This window comes from Macaca thibetana, chromosome 4 (genome assembly GCF_024542745.1).
Source record: "Macaca thibetana thibetana isolate TM-01 chromosome 4, ASM2454274v1, whole genome shotgun sequence".
NCBI lineage: Eukaryota > Metazoa > Chordata > Mammalia > Primates > Cercopithecidae > Macaca > Macaca thibetana.
The window spans coordinates 120,694,243-120,714,275 of record NC_065581.1 but is presented as its reverse complement, the minus strand read 5'-3'; the positions used below and the strand labels follow the sequence as shown (position 1 = coordinate 120,714,275).

The window sequence follows — 20,033 nt, the reverse complement described above, 5'->3', positions numbered from 1 at the left end:
GCCCCGGAGTTTGAGACCAGCCAGGGCAAGATAACAAAACCTCGTGTCTACAGAAAAATACAAAAATTAGCCAGGCATGTTGGCGTATGCCCTCCAGGTACCTGGGAGGCAAAGGTAGGAGAATCACTTGAGCCTGGGAAGTGAAGGCTGCAGTGAGCCATGATCATACTACTGCACTCAAGCCTAAGTGACAGAGTGAGACTTTGTCTCAAACAAAAAGTATTAGTAGTTTATGTGAACTTTTTCATAGTTATGAAAATTAAAAATAAGAATATGCATTTTTCAATATGAGACTAACCTTTCAATTCTTGTATTTATTAACTTTCAATTTATACCCTTTGAGGCAAAGAGTTCTGTGCTTTATGGGCCAATTTTTAAACTGTGAAGTCCATGGGAACAAATTTTTAGCCCTGAGTTTTGAAGGGGAATGCAGTGTTCCTTTCTGACTTGTTTTTCCTGCTTATTATAAATATTTTTCTTGGACAAAGGATTGTATTTTAGCGGACATGCAATTTTACAAATTTAATTATTAAAATGACTCTTCTTCCTTTTTTTATAAATTCACATTTTGTTTTTAACTTGTCATGGTGGATATTAAAACCAAATAAAGACAAAATTTTGTCCAAATAAAGACAAAAAAACTCAATATAAAAAAACCCAAAAACCACTTCTGAAATACTCCATTTTTTCTTGTTTAAAAGAATGCTATTTATAGTAGTAGTTGGCATTTCATCAAAGTACATAAGCAAAGGACAGATACTCCTCATTTTTTCCCAAGTTTCTATTCTTTTTCTGAAAGTGAATAAAATATTAGACTTTGGAGAAAGTCTAGGTAGTTTGGTGTGATCTGTTGGTAGCATTTTGCTTTGCCTTAATCTTCTATTTTTTTCTTCCCATTTTATTTATTTATTTTTTCGAGATGGAGTCTCACTCACTTTGTCACCCAGGCTAGAGTGCAGTGGCGCGATCTCGGCTCACTGCAACCTCCGCCTCTTGGGTTCAAGCGATTCTCATGTCTCAGCCTCCTGCATAGTGGAAATTACAGGTACATGCCACCACGCCTGGCTAATTTTTGTATTTTTAGTAGAGATGGTGTTTCACCATATTGTCCAGGTCTTGAACTCCTGACCTTAAGTGATCACCCTGCCTTGGCCTCCCAAAGTGCTGAGATTACAGGCGTGAGCCACCGCGCCCGGGCTTCTTACCATGTCAATAACTAATTATTTTGTCTTAAAATACTTGAATTTATTGCAAAAAGGGTATTTTAAATGATTCAGTTCCCTCTTCCATGGTGTTTCTGTAGTGAATAGACTGGAAGCTGGGAAGAAAGTGACCTCCATAAACACAGTTATTTACATTAATTCTCTCTCTGAAGAGAGAATTAGTTCCAAGTGGAAAACCCCACTGGACAGGCAGGTGCAAATAAAGCAGTGTAACCTGGCAAGTTTCAGTTTTAGAAATATGTGGGCTTTATCCAGTTTAGGAGCTTAGCTCATGGTATATTTCTCTCTCCCATCCTTTGGGATTTGGGAGCTCTTTTTGTTTTTGGTTGAGTGTTGGCGTCTGCAGTATCTTCCTTCCTCCTAGATCCTTCCTGTCTGCATGTAACTGCAGATATGCAGAAGTCTCCCTTATTCTCACCATCCTCCACCAAAGCAGACAGACTCGCAGACAGACAGATCTTGTGTCAGCCCAGTTTATTTTTTAGCTGACAAATTCTCTTCCTTTCCTACTCGTCTTCATTAAAGTGGAGAAAAATACACCTTTTACAAGATGAGTGCATTAAAGAAAAAATGTTACAGAAGGTATTACGTATTTATTACAAACTTAGAAAATATGGCTAACAAATAATAGAATATAAGAGTCAGAATCTTCTAATTTACAGATAGAGTGTTAACATTTTGGCTCTTGGCTTTCTGTCATACGTACACATATGTATAAATGAAGCACTGTGTATATTCTTTAATGACCTGCTTTATTACCCCTTAATACATGGTGAAAATCCTTCCATGTCTTTACATATTCATTATATGTACCTTAATATCATTTTTTTAACCTTTTGTTTTTTCTTTTTAGAAACAGGGTCTTGCTCTCTTGCCCCACTGGAGTACAGTGGCACAACCAGCCTCAAACTCCTGGGTTCAAGCAATTGTCCCACCCTAGCCTCCAGAGTAGCTGAGACTACAGGTGTGGACCATCATGCCTGGCTAATATCATTTATTTATTTATTTATTTATTTATTTATGACAGGATGTCTCTTGCCCAAGCTGGAGTGCAGTGGTGCGATCACGGTTCACTGTAGCCTCCACCTCCCCAGATTCAGGTGATCTTCCCACGTCAGCCACTTGAGTAGCTGGGACCATAGCATGCGCTACCATGCCTGGCTACGTTTTGTATTATTTTGTAGAGATGAGGTTTTGCCATGTTGCCCAGGCTGGTGGCTCAAGCAATCCACCCACCTGGGCCTCCCAAAGTGCTAGGATTACATGCATGAGCCACCTTGCCCTGCCTGCTAGTATCCTTTTTAATGGTTGTCTTTATGCATGAAAATATACTTTTAAACAGTTCTCATGGATGGACACTGGGAAAGCTAGCCCCCTGTGAGAGTTTGAGCTCCTTAGTGTGAAGACGCTCTCCTGTCAGTTCTAACGTTGCATTTTCCTGGTATGAATCCTGAATATCTGACAGAGGTCTCAGTTAACTTAGAAAGTTTATTTTGCCAAGGTTGAGGGCGTGCACTTGTGACACAGCCTCAGGAGGTCCTGACAACGTGTTCCCAAGGTGGTCAGAGCACAGTGTGGTTTTATACATTTTGGGGAGACATGAGATATCAGTCAGCATATGTAAGATGAACATTGGCTTGGTCCGGAAAGGCGGGACAACTCAAAGTGAGGAGGGGGCTTCCAGGTCATAGGTTAATAAGAGACAAATGGTTGCATGCTTTTGAATATCTGATTAGCCTCTCCGAAGGAGGCAATCAGATATGCATTTATCTCAGTGAGCAGAGGGGTGACTGAATAGAATGGGAGGCAAGTTTGCCCTAAGCATTTCCCAGCTTGACTTTTCTCTTTAGCTTAGTGATTTTTGGGGCCCCAAGATTTATTTTCCTTTCACACTGGGCTTCCTTGATAAGTTCACCTGAGTATCCTGCTAATCTCTCACATTTTTTGGTGCAAAGAGGAATTTCTTTCCTTAATCAATTTCTTTCTGTGCTTAAAAGTTTTTTTCACACTTTTTATTTTTTAATGGAGAGACACCATCTTTTAAGTTACCAAAGTTTTAGAAGTTTTTGCACTTCCGTTTCCCCTTCATTACTCTTTTTTTTCTCCTGAGATGAGATCTGGCTCTGTCGCCCAGGCTGGAGTGCAGTGGCATGATCTCGGCTCGCTGCAACCTCTGTCTCCCAAGTTCAAGCGATTCTCCTGCCTCAGCCTCCTGAGTAGCTGGGATTGCAGGTGCTCGCCACTACGCCCAGCTAATTTTTGTATTTTTGGTAGAGACAGGGTTTTGCCATGTTGGCCAGGCTGGTCTTGAACTCCTGACCTCAGATGATCCACCCATCTCGGCCTCCCCAAGTGCTGGGACTACAGGCGTAAGCCACTGTGCCTGTCCTGTCCTTCATTACTCTTATAATAATTCAGTAGTCCAGTCCCAGCATGAGGGTGGGGGACTTGGAGTAATATTGGTCAAAGAATATAGTTTGACACGAGCAATAACTTCAAGAGATCTATGGTACAAGGTGATGATTATAGTTAATAACAATTTGGTGTATATTTGAAAATAGCATAGAGAGCAGATTTTAAGTGTTCTTATCACAAATAAATGGTAAATATGTGAGGCAAAAGCACTAATAAATAAAATTTTGCCTCTTAAGAGCCATAGAGTCTAATTGAGAATAGAATGGGAGGCAGGTTGTATAATAATGATCATGCCCACCCACCTCACCAAGTCCCAGCAGCAACCTTCTCTCTTCAGTTCAATACCCATTGTGTCCATCTCCCCCTTTCTTGTCTCATTACTCCTCTACTCTTTCAGGCTCTCTGATGTCTAGCACGGGCAATTCTAATAAGCCTCAAACTGGCTTACTTTCTTCCGGCCTCCCTCCCCACAAGTCCATTTTTCATGTTAATCTCACTAAAGCACCCTTCTGATCATGTCACGCTCTTGCTCAGGAAAAGCCAATGGCCCACACTGCCTGCTCATTTAACCCCTTGCTGTGGCCTTCAAAGTCCTCTTCAATTTAAATGCAGCCTGTTTGAAAATTCAGTGGCATCACAGCTCTGATCAAAAACCATCTAGCCAAAGGAACCTCTTCACAGTTGTGTCTGCATCATGTTGTTAGGACTTTGCTGTAGCTGTTCTCTCTTCTACAAATGGCTTTCTAACAATTTTTACATGCCTCAAACATAGTAATTCAAGGCCTAGCTCAAATGCAACCTGTTTGTCAAATCTTTCCCTGATCCATTTCTCATCCCCATCAAGACATATTTTTCTATGAATTTATGAATGTATCTGTACCTGATATATTAGTTATAATTTTCTCTTGTCTTAGTCCCTTCCCCAACCACCCCAGGCCGCCGGACCACAGCTTCCTTGAAAGCAACATCTGGATCTCTTTTGGGACTGACACATATTAGATGCTCTGTAAATGTTATTATTTCTTTGTACAATGTTTTTCACAAAATGGTTGTACAACTAATTTTTATTAAATGACTAGAAAATATAAAACTTAAGACAACGAACATAACAAAGAGTTTGAAATAGTCCCAGTTCTTTTTTTTTTTTTTTTTTTTTTTGACACAAGGTCTTACTCAGTCACCTAGGCTGGAATGCAGTGGTGCATTCACGATTCCCTGCAGCCTCAAACTCCTGGGCTCGAGCAATCCTTCCACCTCAGCCTCCTGAATAAGTGGTACTACAGGCATGTACCAACACACCTGGATACTTTTTTGATTTTTTGTAGAGACGGAGTCTCCCTGTGTTACCCAGGCTGATCTTGAACTCCTGAGCTCAAGGGATCCTCCCTGGATGGCCTCCCAAAGGGCTGAGATTACAGGTGTGAGTCACTTGCCTGGCCCCCAGTTCTTATGTCCGTTGATTTGACTAGAAGTATTACAAAATGACATAAGACAATTTGAAAAACAGTTCATACAGCCTGCATTATAAAGTTGGTAAGGTAAGCTGCAGCTCTGTGTCTTTTTTTTTTTTTTTTTTTTTTTTTTTTTTTTTTGAGATGGAGTCTTGCTCTGCCACCCAGGCTGGAGTACAGTGGCTCCATCTCGGCTCACTGCAAGCTCCGCCTCCCAGGTTCACACCATTCTCCTGCCTCAGCCTCCCGAGTAGCTGGGACTACAGGCATGCACCACCACATCCATCTAATTTTTGTATTTTTAGTAGAGACAGGGTTTCACCATGTTAGCTGGGATGGTCTCGATCTCCTGACCTTGTGATCCGCCCGCCTCGGCCTACCAAAGTGCTGGGATTACAGGCGTGAGCCCCTGCGCCCGGCAGCTCTGTGTCCTTTTGAAGGTCAGTTAAAGTAAATGCAGCAATATTCTAGAGCTGTATAATTTGGTGCATTGTGTGCTGAGTTCCTGAACTGTAGATCGTCTGAATTGAGATGATGCTGTAATTGTAATATACACCCAGGATTTCAAAGGCTTAGTAAGAAATAAAGACTATAAAATGTATTTTCAAGATGTTTTAAAATATTGAATATATGTTGAAATGATAATGTTTTGGAGATATTGGGTTAAATAGCGCATATTACTAAGAATTCATTTTACCTGTTTTTTAATGCAGCTTTTAAATTTATGTATGTGATTGCATTATATTTTTATTAGACAATATTGTCTTAGGGAGAAGATTTAGTCTTATAATCAGCAGCAGATAACTAAAATCCTCCAGCCAATGGCTGAACATAGGACCTTTAGGGATCTAGCCTCCCAGACTCACTAGATTTTCATATTCTGTTTAATCAATGGTGGGGCATGTCTAGAAAATATTTTGACCAATCCTTGTTCATTGAATAACACTAAAGTCACCAGTAGGAGGATACTTCTAACATTCTAATTATGCCAATTATTAAGCCACAGTAAAAGCACATTTCTCACATTCATTAGATTATTTAACAAAGTCTCTGGTGTTGATGAAAATAAAGATAACTGACGCCTTTTCAGTGGCCCATTCTGGAGTTTAGCCTTTCTAATTAAATTATAGCTGAACTTCTCTGGAATGTTATACTGGGTTGGGACAAATGTGAGCCTCTAGTGTGGTTTGCACACTAGAATATGTGTGTCTTACTGTGACCGTGGCAAGCTTTTCTAGTGGTTAAGGCACTCAAGATAGCAACCTAGCTGTCTCCTTTCTTAGCTTTTCTTTCATAATTCTTCTTTTCCACTTTATAAAAGAAAGTCATACCTCTCACTCTCCCCAAACTTTACTGTGCTGCATTGCTGTGAGATATCAAACAAGAGGACAATTTAAGAATGCAAAACAAGGAACACTCCTTAAAAATTTTTTTAAATGACTGGTGCCTTGTTGTATCCAGGGCAAGGCTTTGTGTCCAGCTGCCTGCCATCCATCCATCCATCCATCCATCCATCCATCCATCCATCCATCCATCCATCCATTCCTCTATCTTAGAATGAGAATTCTGAAGTGAGATGTTATTTGGAAACACCTGTAACATGGTTTTTAAATCCAAAACCAAGTCAGACTCCTCTTGTCAGAAAATAAATCTGCTTTGGCTGATTAGTTTGACAGTGAGGACGACTTTTGCTAATTAGGTACCAGAGGAGGCATTTTCTATTAATTGAATGAGCTAAATTTGCAACTCCTTAACAACATGCTAGAAATTACATCTTTTTTGACGATTTAAATTTATGATAAATATCAATTGTCAACTTTAAAATGTGCACAGAAATTCTTTTAGAGGTTCATGAACAAGAGTGTTTGAAGCTTCTGACTTAAACTAGTTTAACACAAGCATATTACACTTTGTATGTTGAAAGCTTTTAAAGTATATTATAGACATTATATAGGAAGTTTTAAGAAGAGAAACAAAAGATGGAAAAAGACAATCCAGAAGAGAAATGGTAGAAAGAGACTGACCTATATGGTGCAAGGGGCCCAGACTGGTACAGTAGGCAGACTCTGTGGCTGAGAATTCCAAGATGGCGGCCTGTGTCACGACAGGTCCAGAGAAGGGTGTTGAAAAAGAATATTCAACGATACATGACGGAGGGAGGTTTCAATGTTCGAAAAAGTAGAGCAGGCAGAAGGAGGTGGGTTCTGAAAATGAAGAGGAGAGAAAGAGGGGGAGAGTCTTTGCTCCAGTGATTCTCCAAATGATGGGGTGTAGTAAAGAAGGCTTGGCAGCTTTGTTTGAGGGGATGTTCATTGTGGCCCTTGAGGTTATCTAAAGTTTTGTAGATGTCTAATCCTGATGAGCTGGAGACACTTTTCTTTGACCCATGAGTTTTTCCAGGTTGCGTTGTTCTTTGTTGCCACCTGGGGACTCTCCTGTCTGGCAGAATGGAAAGACCAGTGCCTTAACGTATGTGGATTGTTGTTGTCTGGGTCTTGCCTTTCTCAAGGTGTCATATGGGCTCTGACACACAGAGGACTAAATTGAAGTAAGGAAGCAAGCCAAACTATATTGCTGGTCCTTTTGATTCACTGGAGTTGTTGGCTTCAGAATGTTATCATTGGCTTTTACAGTGCTCATTCACTGCTTGATGCTTTTCCATTTATTATTGAATTATCATATATATTAATATATATGTGTATCAGTCTGTTTTTATGCTGCTAATAAAGACATGGTGGAGACTAGGTAATTTATAAGGAAAAAGAGTAATGGACTCACAGTTCCACGTGGCTGGGGAGGCCTCACAATTACGGCAGAAGATGAAGGAAGAGCAAAAAGGTCTTTATCATGGCAGCAGGCAAGAGAGAATGAGAGGCAAAGGAAAGGGGAAACCCTTTGTAAAACCATCAGATCTCATGAGACTTATTCACTACCACAAGAACAGTATGAGGGAAACCACTCCCATGATTCAGTTACCTCCTACCAGGATCCTCCCATAACACATGGGAATTATGGGAGCTACAATTCAATGAGATTTGAGTGAGGACACAGACAAACCATATCAATATGTATTCTCTCACAATATAGTTTTTATTTGACTGTGATGACCCAGTGTCATGATCTTAGAAGACACATGGCATACAGTGAAAGATTTCCTACATTAGCTCTATAGAAAATCATAGCATTCCTACATATGCATACGGGCAGATATTTAGATATTTAAATTTTTCTTCGGATATTTTATACATTTCTTTTTGTTTGAAAATTGCTGTTTTTTGGATATTGTTTTATTCTATGAATATATGAGGAAGATCCCTCATAACATGAGGAAAATAATAAAGTAATTAAAGTGAGAAAAATATTATTTGAATAATTAGCAGTCTTGCAAGGACATATTTTTGCTGCTATTTTGACAAGTAGAACTTGTCATGAGAAAGTCTGAAGGTCAAATCACTGGAATGGTTTTTACATTCAAAATGTTTTCCTCATTTTTTTCGAGGCTCATACATCTAGAATTATATGTTCATGAAATAATTGCTTTTTCTTGAGATTTCTGTAGACAGTTTGTAGAACATAATAGATGTTTATTTGATAATAATGAAGAGACGAATTTGATTTCATAGAAATTTTCTATCGTAAGGTTAGCCTTTTGTCAATCAATAAAAAAATAGTTTCTGTTGGCTTTTCATGACGGTGACTCATATCATTATGACTAATTCATATGACTAAGTCTCCTAAATAATCCCTCCTTGCTCTATGACATTGCTAGCAATTTTAATGAAAATCTTCACTCCAGGAAAAAAATTCAAAGTGAAGTATTTGTATGTAAGGTTTACAGTCTCTACCCCCATAAATGGAGTCTGTTTTTCCACATTTGCAACACATATAATATGGTTGATAGAAAAGGTTTTTTTTTTTTTTTTTTGGCAAAATATATTTCTAGAGGAAAGGTTTCAAACAGTAGCAGATGCCTGTAAATCTTAGAAACATTCTTTCAGTTTAAGTTTAGCAGCTCTAGAAAGCGAAAGTAGAAGAACATTATCTCCTATATTCCTATACATTGTTTAAAAAAACTTGTTTGTTGAAAAGAAAATAGGTTAAGAAGTAAATAAACTAAAATTAGAAGATGGAATTAATGGTTACATTTAATTCTGAAAATAATTATTTTGAGAGTAAATCAATCATTTGGCAATATGGTATGGATTAAATGTGAAAAAGCAATTTCTGAACCCCAGCTTCTTCAGGTTAGCATGCTGTTAAACTTGAACTCATTCAGAAAGTCTTCAGGAGGTCTCTAAGTTTGGGGGTTTCGTTTGGTAGTTTCTGTTTTCAAAGCCAGTCTTACACTAGGATGGCTATACATTTTTTTTTTTTTTAAAGAAAATAACAAATGTTAGCAAGGATAGGAGAAATTGGAACTCTCATGCATTATAGTGAAAGTGTAAAACGATGCAGCCGCTATGGGAAATAGTTTGCTGGTTCTTCAAAAATCTAAACATAGAATTACCATATATTAACCTAGCAATTTCAACTCCTGCATCTATACCCAAATGAACTGAAATCAGGAACTCAGATACTTGTACACCAGTGTTCATTGTGGCATTGTTCAGAATAGCCAAAAAGTGGTCAACTAGTGCTCCTCTTTAGACGAACGGATAAAGAAACTGTAGTTTATACATACAATGCAACATTTTCCACCCTTAAAAAAGAATGAAGTTCTGATACAAGCTACAACATGGATGAAACCTTGAAAACATTATACTAAATGAAATAAGCCAGACCCAAAATGACAAATATTGTATGATTCCACTTACATGACATATCTTAAATAGGCAAATGCATAGAGATGGAAAGTAGATTAGCTATTACCAGGGGCTGGCGGGAGTGGGGACTTACTGCTTAATGACTGCAGAGTTTCTGTTCAGTGTGATGAAAAAGTTTTGGGAATAGATAGTGGTTATGGTTGTATAACATTGTAGTGTAACTAATGCCACTGAATTGTATGATTTAAAATGGCTGAAATCACAAATATTGTTATATATCTTTTACCACAATTAAAAAATCTATTAATGGGCCCAAAACGATTGAATTGTAAACTTTAATTGGGTGAATTATATGGTAGGTGAATTTAAATGGGTAAACTGCATGGTTGGTGAGTTGTATGGTAGGTATGTGGGTGAATTGTATGGTAGGTGAATTTTATACCTTCATAAAACAGTTTTTTAAAAAGAGGCAGTCTTGTGAGTAGGAGGAGAGCTAGGTAAGGAGACATGGATCCTGATTTGATTTATGGCACCATTCAACTGTGTGTCATGAGGGGTAAGCCCCTGACCTCTCTGGTCACAGGACGGGATCCCATCAGGCACCCTCTTCCATACTTCCTACTTCTATCCTCTGTGGCTCCGTGATAGTAAGGCGGATAGTTTTGGTGGGTTAGGTTGGTTCTCAGCTGGAACAAACATGATCCTCTGGCCAGGTGCAGTGGCTCACGCCTGTACTCCCAGCACTTTGAGAGGCTGAGGCAGGTGGATCATGAGGTCAGGAGTTCGAGACCAGCCTGGCCAAGATGGTGAAACCCTGTCCCTACTAAAAATACAAAAATTAGCCAGGCGTGGTAGCATGCACCTGTAATCCCAGCTACTCGGGAGGCTGAGGCAGGAGAATCGCATCAACCTGGGAGGCGGAGATTGCAGTGAGCTGAGATCACGCCATTGCACTCGATCCTGGGCAACAAGAGCGAAATTCCATCTTAAAAAAAAAATTCCTCTGACCTCTGATGCTGAAAATGATGTAAATTCTAAATGCAGTCCAGATGTGGCTGTAGACATTCTAGAACCCCAAGGCTCCATAATTGCCTTCAGTTTTAGGCAGAGTGGATGGGTCACTGGGTCATGCCAGCAGAGCATGTGCTTGCTTAAGGAGGTTGATTTTTTTTCCAAATAATCTCTATTTTATTACAAGAACATTTTTAAAGCATATATTTTAACTCCATACCCTTCTTCTTTTTTTTATAGGCATAAACAGTTTTCAGGATTGAAAACTTCCTGAAATTTGGATTATCTTAGCCTTATTTTGACATCATTATATGCTATAGCCCTCTGTGTTTTCTTGTAGATACCACGATTATATTAAACATGTTCTTTTTTGTGAGGTATTGAATCTGAGGCTGAAATGAAGAGGTATTGATAAGGTTTGTTTTGTCTAGAATGCCCTTCCCATGTTTGCATGAACTATACTTCGTCTATTATTCAAGATATGTTTTAAAGCTTTCTTTTTTTCATTAAACCCTCTTTAACCTCCTCCTACATGGAAGTGCATTGAACACAGACTCCACAGTCAGTTAGACCTAGTTCTGTTTGTGGTCCAGCATTTGCTGGGTGGGTGATGCTGGACAATTCATTTACTTCTGCCTCAGCCTTCTTCTTTGACAAGTGGAGTTGTTTTCTTTTTCCTTCTCACTTCCACCATTTCCACCTCTCCTTGCCTTAGGGCGGAGAGGAGTTACTAGCAAAAAGACTGGCAGGCAGCATTGCCTGCTCTTTCCTGCTCACCATTGCTGATGATTGGCATTTGTATTTTAATACGATGTCCACACTCTGGAAAGGAATAATCTGGAAAGAAGACTGGGAAGTAGATGGTTTGCCTGTGTCATCACCACATTTTCCCTGTTCCCTGGGGTGGTGTACCTGCTCTTGTAATCTTCTTTAATTTCTGGAAGAACCTGGCTTCGGAAGGTATTGTGCTGTAGGTTTTCCCAGGAGTTTTGTTTGCTTTAGAGGTTCTTAACAACCATCATTGCCTTGGAGCCTTTGTCAACATTTTAGGCTTCCTTGTACTAAACAGATTTGCTTGTCGGGCCACACTTGTGCCTTTTCACTTATTCTCACCAGGGACTTCCTTCACTGGGCATCTGGCTGGGATTCTTGTTGCATTAGTGCACACTCAAGGGCCTCTGAAGAGTATCATGGAAGCATGTGCAGGCATTTTTTTTCCCCTCCAATTATTGGTTATCCAGGACAATGATACTACTTCAATTGTTCAGGCCAGTCTGGATATCAGGATCATTATCTGTATGGCAGGTCAGGTTATTATGAAGAAGCACCCAGGAGCTATGATGTATACATAGCAGGACTGAGAGAAGAGGAACAGCTGGCTAGAGCATGAAGAGCCAGCCTCTGGGATCGAGGAAATACCAGGAATAGCTCACTGTCTTGCGGGCTTCTTCTCTCAGAAGAAATGAGACTATAACGGCTTCACAGGTTTGATAGCCAGTGAGGTGGCACAGCATCTTGGGAAGACATGGTCCACTTGTGTTATTATTACCCATCGGATTCATTCCCCACGCAACTAGTCCATTGTAAACTAAAGCAAAGTATGTTGTTAAAAAAAAATCAACTTGTATTTAGCTTTTTAGAGTGAAGTGAAAGTCTGTTTTAAATGTGGGTTTTAGCTTTAATAACTTCAATGTTTAAATGTGGCAAACTCACAAAAATATCATTTGAAATGTTAATTATCTAAACTTCTTGTACACTTAGGTAGTTTTGACAATTCTGAAAACTACATTTTTAATTTTAGCTTTTTTTAGGTCCTCTGAGGATGTCAGATTTTGAAAGAAACTCAGGGAGGTTAAACATTCTGTTTGAGAGCAGTCTGTCTCCTGTTGGCTTTGTTTCTTTGTCTACATATTTATAATATTTTATAGATTATTATATAATATTTATTATTTTCATTTGATATTTTAATACATATTGTTTGAATAAATGAATTAGTGTTTGGGTATGATTGGGTATGATGAAACAAGAGAGCATAATGGCATAACTAAGTGTGAGCAGCAGATTTATATTGGGGGTGATTCACATGTAGGGCCCACAAAAGGAAGAAATGAGAGTATGATCTGAAATACTTTTGTTGCTCCCAAAATAATCTTCTTTGCTAATGAGAAATTGGCTTTCTAGGGTGTGTTAAATTTTGTGTGTGTGAAAGAGGCCTTGATAAAATCAATCCAAGTTTAAAATCATCCAATAAGAGATTTCTTTCTTGGCTAAAGGTCTAGGTGCTTCTTTTTTAAATAGCTGCACTTTAGGGAACTCATGTTACGTTAGTGCCAGCCAACTGGACACTCTTAAATTGCTTCAAATGGTGTACTAGAGGATAATGCTTTCTCTCTAATAACAGTGGAGTTTTAGAGGTGATTTGTGTGCTTTCATAGGGGAAACAACTCCTAATTTCTCTGCCACATTTCCAGTTTAGGATTTAAATTGAGATATGTTGCTACATTCTGCTAAAACAATTTTCAATACGCATTTGAGCTGGTGAAGTGAAAACATTTTCAAACCAGTTTCCTTGAAGATTTATCAAGCAGTTTTGTTGATGCATCTTGCTTTACTTCTTTTACCTATCACAGAAATAAAATTCCAGGCTAGGCAGCAGTGAAGGCCTTTGGATCTGTGTGAGCATGTCAAAAGCATTTTAAGAAGAGCAAAATATTTAGAGGAAGAATTTGGAAAAGCAGCCTTAAGGGATTTAACACATTTTTCTTCTTCTAATTCAGTCTCGTGTTCATCCCTCTAATGGAGAAAGGTCATTAATGGATAAGATTTGCTAAGCCAGCAAAGGCTTTCAGAAACAAAATGGTTTTCAAAAATCCAAGCCTAAGGAAAACACTGGTTTGAATTTGGAAGCTTGAAAATACATTTGGAGAAGGTTTATGTGCAGTAGAAATTATACTCATTCGCTTAATATTATACATATCTATTTATAATCAAATTATATGTAAGTTTGTTGTATTCTTACACATTTTTGTTTTGGAGAAGTTAAAATAACGAATTGGCTTGATAATGAGGATTGAAATAATTTGAGACTGTGGAAGTTCCATATAACTTTCTAGGCAGACAAAATGGCTGATCAGAATAGCATGACAGAAGTTTAGTTATCCTGTTACCCGTCTGCTATTTTTACGCCCCCCAGATCTAGGCCAAGATTGTTTACCTTAATTGTTGTGATGTGGAGGTTAGTAAGTGTGGCAAGTTTGTTACATTTAAATCTCATAATTGAAAAGCCACAGGCAAATTCTTGTTTTTTTACCGAATTCCTGTCTAGTAGAAAATAATAAGTATGTCTGTTTGTATGTGTGTGTGTCTGAAAAAAGGAAAATGCAAACTAGTCTTTGAAATATGTACACCCTTTCCCCCATTTTTAACTGTATCAAGAGAATGAATGCAGAAGTGTATTTATAAACTTTGAAGTATTTTTGAAACATTTGGATGTTAGAAAATGTATTGTTTACAGACGAATAATTTATTTGTTACTTGGACTTATATTCTGACATTGACTTGACCCATAAAATAAAGACTATTGTTGAAACATTATCTTATTCATTTTTACAAACATAAGAATGGGAATCCATAAATTTGATTTCATTGTATATGTGATAAAATGGAAAGATTATTGTCATTTGATAAGGTAAAAGTGCTCATTTCTTTGTCCACTTTATATCTGGGGAGAAACCTACATAGTATGAGATATTTTAATATGTTTTTGAAATAAGAAAGTTAAATGCTCTGGAAATAGGTTAAGAAAATGTAAAATGTAGTGAGATTTCTTATAATTTTTTCCTTTTTTATGGCCTCAAATTCTTAAGTTGTGTGAATGTTATCAAATTAAGATAATTTAATACTTATTTATGACCTTTCTATATTTTTTATTCATAGGATTAAATAAAACTGCATATAACCAGATTTATAAAAATACATCTTTTTAAGGTAGTGGGACAAATAATTGGATTTTCCAAATGCCCTAAACACTGATATTTAATATTAAATTCATTTTGGTGAGGCTGGTATAGCGCCTTCTTCAGGTTGATGTGTGGTGGTAGCCTTGTATTCTGAGTATAATCTCTGCTGTGTCCCTCTTTGATATGAAGATGGCAAAGGGTCATTCAGTGTGTAAGCACTTTCTCTTGGCTAATAAATGGCTTATGTGGCCTTGATCGGATAATATAAAGCTTGAAATAGGGATTGTTGCTGTCTTTGCTGTCCTTTCTTGAAGGAAGGTCACCTCTGAGCACCATTAACATCAAGGAGTTTCTTAAACAGCAGTTTTGTTTTCTATACCACTTGCTCCCTTAGTGTCTTGGAGAAGGTCTCCAATTACCTTTATGGAGTTGTAAATGCGTTTTTTTTTTTTTTTTTTTTTTTTTTTTTTTTTTTTCTGAAGCTGCTGCTATATTTATTCTGGGAATGACCTTTTAATTACAAACTCTCCTTCCACAAAGGGGTGAGGATCAAAGACCACAGACTGGGTGAAGTGGTAGATGAACGTCTAATGATCCTAGTAGAGGTTTGTGAGCAGGTCTGTATTTAATGTGGAATCGATGCTGGAGGGCCAAGCACACCTGGGCCTCCTCCATTATTATTTTGCTGTTCCGATGTGGGAGGCAGCCCAGCAGTATAAAAGGTGGCAGAGGAGGCAGGACACACATATGGATGGAGCCTCACCTTTCTGCACTGTTGTAGATACTCCTTGACAAAAACAAAAAAAAAAAAAAAAAAAAAAAAAAAAAAAAAAAAAAAAAAAAAAAAAAAAAAAAAAAAACAAAAAACAAAAAAAAAAAAAAAAAAAAACTACAAAAAAAAAACAAAAAAAACCAAAAAAAACAAAAAAAAAAAAAAAAAAAAGACAGCTTTCTGAACAACTGATAGAGATTGTCAAAATGCTGTTTTGTAGGCTTTAAGACAACAATGACTCTTTTACTGGCTTTAACAGAAAATCGAGTGGTGATGGAAGAGAGTATGATCTGAAGAGGTCCAATGGATATTTATCTGCCTTGCTTACACTTTTACTATAATCATTATAACAAGCTGGACACCAGCTTTTCGTCAAGTGATTGTCATTTATATTCACTAACCTTTACAGTGCTCTTGCAAACTAGATATTATTTATCCCTATTGTACAGATGAGAACCGTGAGGCTAGGCGATGTTATAATGACCCAAGGTCACACAATAAATGGATTGGGACACTGTCTACTTGGTTCTAGAGAAAATCCTTTTCTCTTTTTGTTAGCCACACGGCCTTCTTATATGTAACCAAATCCTTCTACCCATCTTTAAAAAGTTCAGGGTGGTCAGTCTTTTAAAGTAACTTTTCATTTTTTATGGCTTATAAAATTAATTTGTAATCAAAACCAAAATTGATAATGGTTTTAAATTCTTCTGATTTTTCTACCTGTAAAAGTTTGTATAGATCAAGATCATTAAAACCTCATGTCAATCTTACTACAGGAAAATGGGTTACAAGATTGACCATAAACCTTATGCTGTCATTCTAGAGGGTGTAGGACCAGTATGAAGAGGGAGGAAGTCACGAATTCCTGAGTTTTTATTGGATAACTTTAATTTTTGTTTTGAACATGAAGACATTTTGATTATGCTGAAATTTTACTTCAACAAAATGTAGCAGAAAGTGCTGTGGGTACTAGCTGGAAAGTAGGTCCCTGATTCGATCCCATAAACCTGGATTTGGTCTCTGATGGCAGGACTCCGGGGCTTAGGGTGAGACAGCCTGGTCCCTTGGGAAAGGTGCCCGAGCCTCCCTCTGTTGTAGGCAGTGTTGGGCTCCATAGGTGAACCGGGCAGTCATCACATTCTGCATCAGCTGCGCATCATTGTGCTCCAGGAGCTTGACTAATAGGACTATTTTAAACTCTTCGAGGATAGAGATAACCTTATTTGGTGCTTTACTAAAGGTACAGACTCTCATACTTTTTCCTTCTCTTTCTTTTTCCATTCCACAGATGAACACAATGATGTACAGAAGAAAACCTTTACCAAATGGATAAATGCTCGATTTTCAAAGGTAACCGACACTTTCAAAAACTTTGATGGTTCGGATGCGTCATTCTGATTGAAGGAGTTTGGTTGGAAGTGCAGTAAATTTTCCCCAGGAAATGTCACCTAGCAGAAGTCTTCTAAGTATGCAGATACATTTATTCTTCTTTTATTCTCTTCCAAAATATGTTTAAATGGAAATTCTCACATACATAGTTTATGGGACGCTATTGACTTTTACCTGGCCTTCTCCAGATATTTAAGGCAACAATTAGCTGCTTTCGATTCTGCAAATCCTGGGTACATCTGGGAAAGGATATATCATTGGGAAAATTTTTGTGTTCCCTTGGTTAAGAGGATTATGATTTCATTTTGCCTGGTTAAAACCAAATGTTATCATTCAGGAAGTCTTTCTACCCTGTCAAAAATATTTATGGATTTTTATTCTTGTAGATGTGGCTAATAATATTTATCTGCCTTGTGGTTTTTTTTTTCTCGTGTACTTCCTTAATTCCATCCCCCCTCCCCTGCAAAGATCTGCTCTTAGCATTTCTGACTATTTAGAATATAATCAATGCTTTGAGCAATAATTTTTCTTAGGGGCAGACCATGCTGAAGAGAGGAATTGTCAGTGCTATTTTCAAATCTGTTCTAATATGATTATCTCTTAGTTATTGGTGTTGGAATTTTGTGCCCTAAGCCTCAGGTGGGAAGAGAGTTTTCAGGGTAACAGATTGTGTTACTCTTCTATAGCAAGATGAAAAATAGAAGTTTCTCAGAGAAACACTGTTATGGTCTTTTAAACAGTATAAAAGCTATTTTAATGAAGACTTGCTTTTCAAAATTTTTGGTTGCTTTTCGAAAGTTGTAAAGGTCAGGGAGACAAACATTGGTATTTCCTGAGGAAAAAATGAGGATATCTTAAGGTTAGTTTGAGTAGCAGCATAGTTTAAAAAATGCCCCACATCCCAATATTTATAGTTGGTTATTTGATTTCACTGCTTCTTAGGCTTTACAAGTTTATCTTGAGGGATATTTTATCTTGCCTGTGAGTATGTAAGGAATGTGAAAATTAACTTTGACAGAGGTTTAAAAATATAGAGAATTAGAACATAAAGGTGCTTGCATAATTGGCAGTTATATGTGTAGGATTATTCCAAAGCACATGTAGGCATATTTTGGTAAATTTTAATCTGTTTTATTCCAGAGACACAGGTAACATATGTGCATCTCGGGCTTAACATGAATAAAAACTTTTGAAGTATTCATCTGCATGTGACCATTTTCCAGAGAATGTAGTTTTAGTAACTGGGAGTCTGATATGAGGGGCTTTATTCCAGTGGTTTCATGATTGCTCGTATAAGTAAGATTATTCATCCTGGTTATTCAAGAGGATAACACGGGAATTGTTTAGATAGAACAAGTGAAGCAGTTTTTAGCAGCTTAATTTAGTCTTTGGGGAAGAATTGCCTTAGAACTAATTTTGAAGATTGTTTTGAAAGCATTAAACTTGGTAGAGCTAAGCTTAGAAAGCATTTGAAACTGGGTAAATTACTTTTTACCTATGTATGACAATGGAGAGCAATAGGTAGTACGATAGGACATGAAAAGGGTTTGCAGAGGAAGAGAGACGAGAACTGAGAAAGAATAATTGAAAAGAAAGTTCTCAATGTTTATGGCGGATCATTGACACCTTTAAAAAGACCTCACATAAAACAAACTCTGGTAGTACCAGACTAGTTTATTAAACGAACTTGATATTTAAATTTGTACATTTATAATGTCTATTATTTTGCAATATAAATGGGGGCTTTAAGTCCCATTTAAATTGTTTGCCCTGGGATATTTGTATTTCTTACCAAACTACTAGAAAAGACTTGGTAATTTTTATCATTTTTAGTAAAAGTTATAGTTATGGAACACAGAACTTTTAGCTAAAAGCTTTTAGCTAAAAGTGTCTGTGTTAGTGTTTGGAGATGGTAGTTTCTGAGCTCAGTTTCTGTGTTAGTGTTTGGAGATGGTGTTTGGAGAAAAACTACCAAAAGTGGGATGACTCTGAAAACTTTTATTTTCATCTAGCAAGAAATCAAAACCTAGAAGGAATTTGTCTGAGAAATTATGAATATTTGGAGATGGGAGGCTCATGGCAGTGACACTAAACATTCACATTATTTTTTCTTTCCTCTGGCTGTCTTAAGACCATAAGCTGAACTGCTTCCAATTGGGGATAGTGAAAGAGAGAGTAACACATTTCTAGACCGGGAGATTTCCATAGACTCCCATGTGGCTTAACCCTTGCTGAGCTGGGGAAAGACTGTATTTGTGCCTGGTATTACTAGGTAATGCAGAGGCTAGAACAAGAAAAAAAAATCCCATTGAAGGGAATGAATTTTTTAAAATCCGTGTCCTTTGGCACATTGTGGTGAGCTTTACAATATAATTTTTCAGTGGGTCCACTACTCCCCTACAGTGTGGGTTCCTAAACAGAGCAACAGGGCCCCTGTGCTGATGGCACCTTCTGCCATTTAGGAATTCGTTTTAAAACAGGCATTTGTTTGGATATTTCCTTTGTGGCCTCCTTCCCATCAAAAGTCTCAATCAAACATCAAGTCTTGTTAATTCCAATATGTACATATATTCAAAATTGTCCACTTACTCTATGTAGAGTGACATGTCTCTTTTCTAAGTCATTGTTATTGGTGTTGGAAAAAATGGTGAGAGACTTTACAATGGGCAAGAAAGACTAGTGGGTGTCCTGTTAGCTCAGGCATCTGAATTATCTCTGCCTTTAATTATTTTTGAGCTACATTACAACTAGGTAAGTTGTGGAAAATAGGTATGCAAGTGATTCTTATCCATAAAAATGAAAATTATTTGGAAAGCAGTTAATTATTGCTCCTTGGATAGACCAGTTTTTGCATCTATTGCAAATCTACTTCAGTTTTCATCTTTCTTATATAAAACATGTGTTTTTAAAAATTTTCCCCTGAACTGGTTGTAACACCTTATTGGGTCCCTCATTAATTAATGAGTTAAATAAAGTCTTTAACACACATTATTATCACATTGGTTTGAGAGTGATAACCTTACCTTGTTTGAAAATTATCGTTGAATACA

The 20,033-nt window shown here is 37.5% G+C and overlaps 1 protein-coding gene across 8 annotated transcripts in view; it reads left to right on the top strand.

Annotated features, from left to right (window-relative positions):
- Nucleotides 1–20,033, top strand: part of UTRN (utrophin) — a 576,638-nt gene that overhangs the window by 96,836 nt on the left and 459,769 nt on the right. For all 8 annotated transcript variants that reach the window (XM_050787306.1, XM_050787309.1, XM_050787310.1 and 5 more), the window contains one exon: nt 16,883–16,944. In XM_050787306.1, coding sequence (XP_050643263.1) covers nt 16,883–16,944 — 62 coding nt within the window. The remainder of the gene's footprint in view (nt 1–16,882; nt 16,945–20,033) is intronic.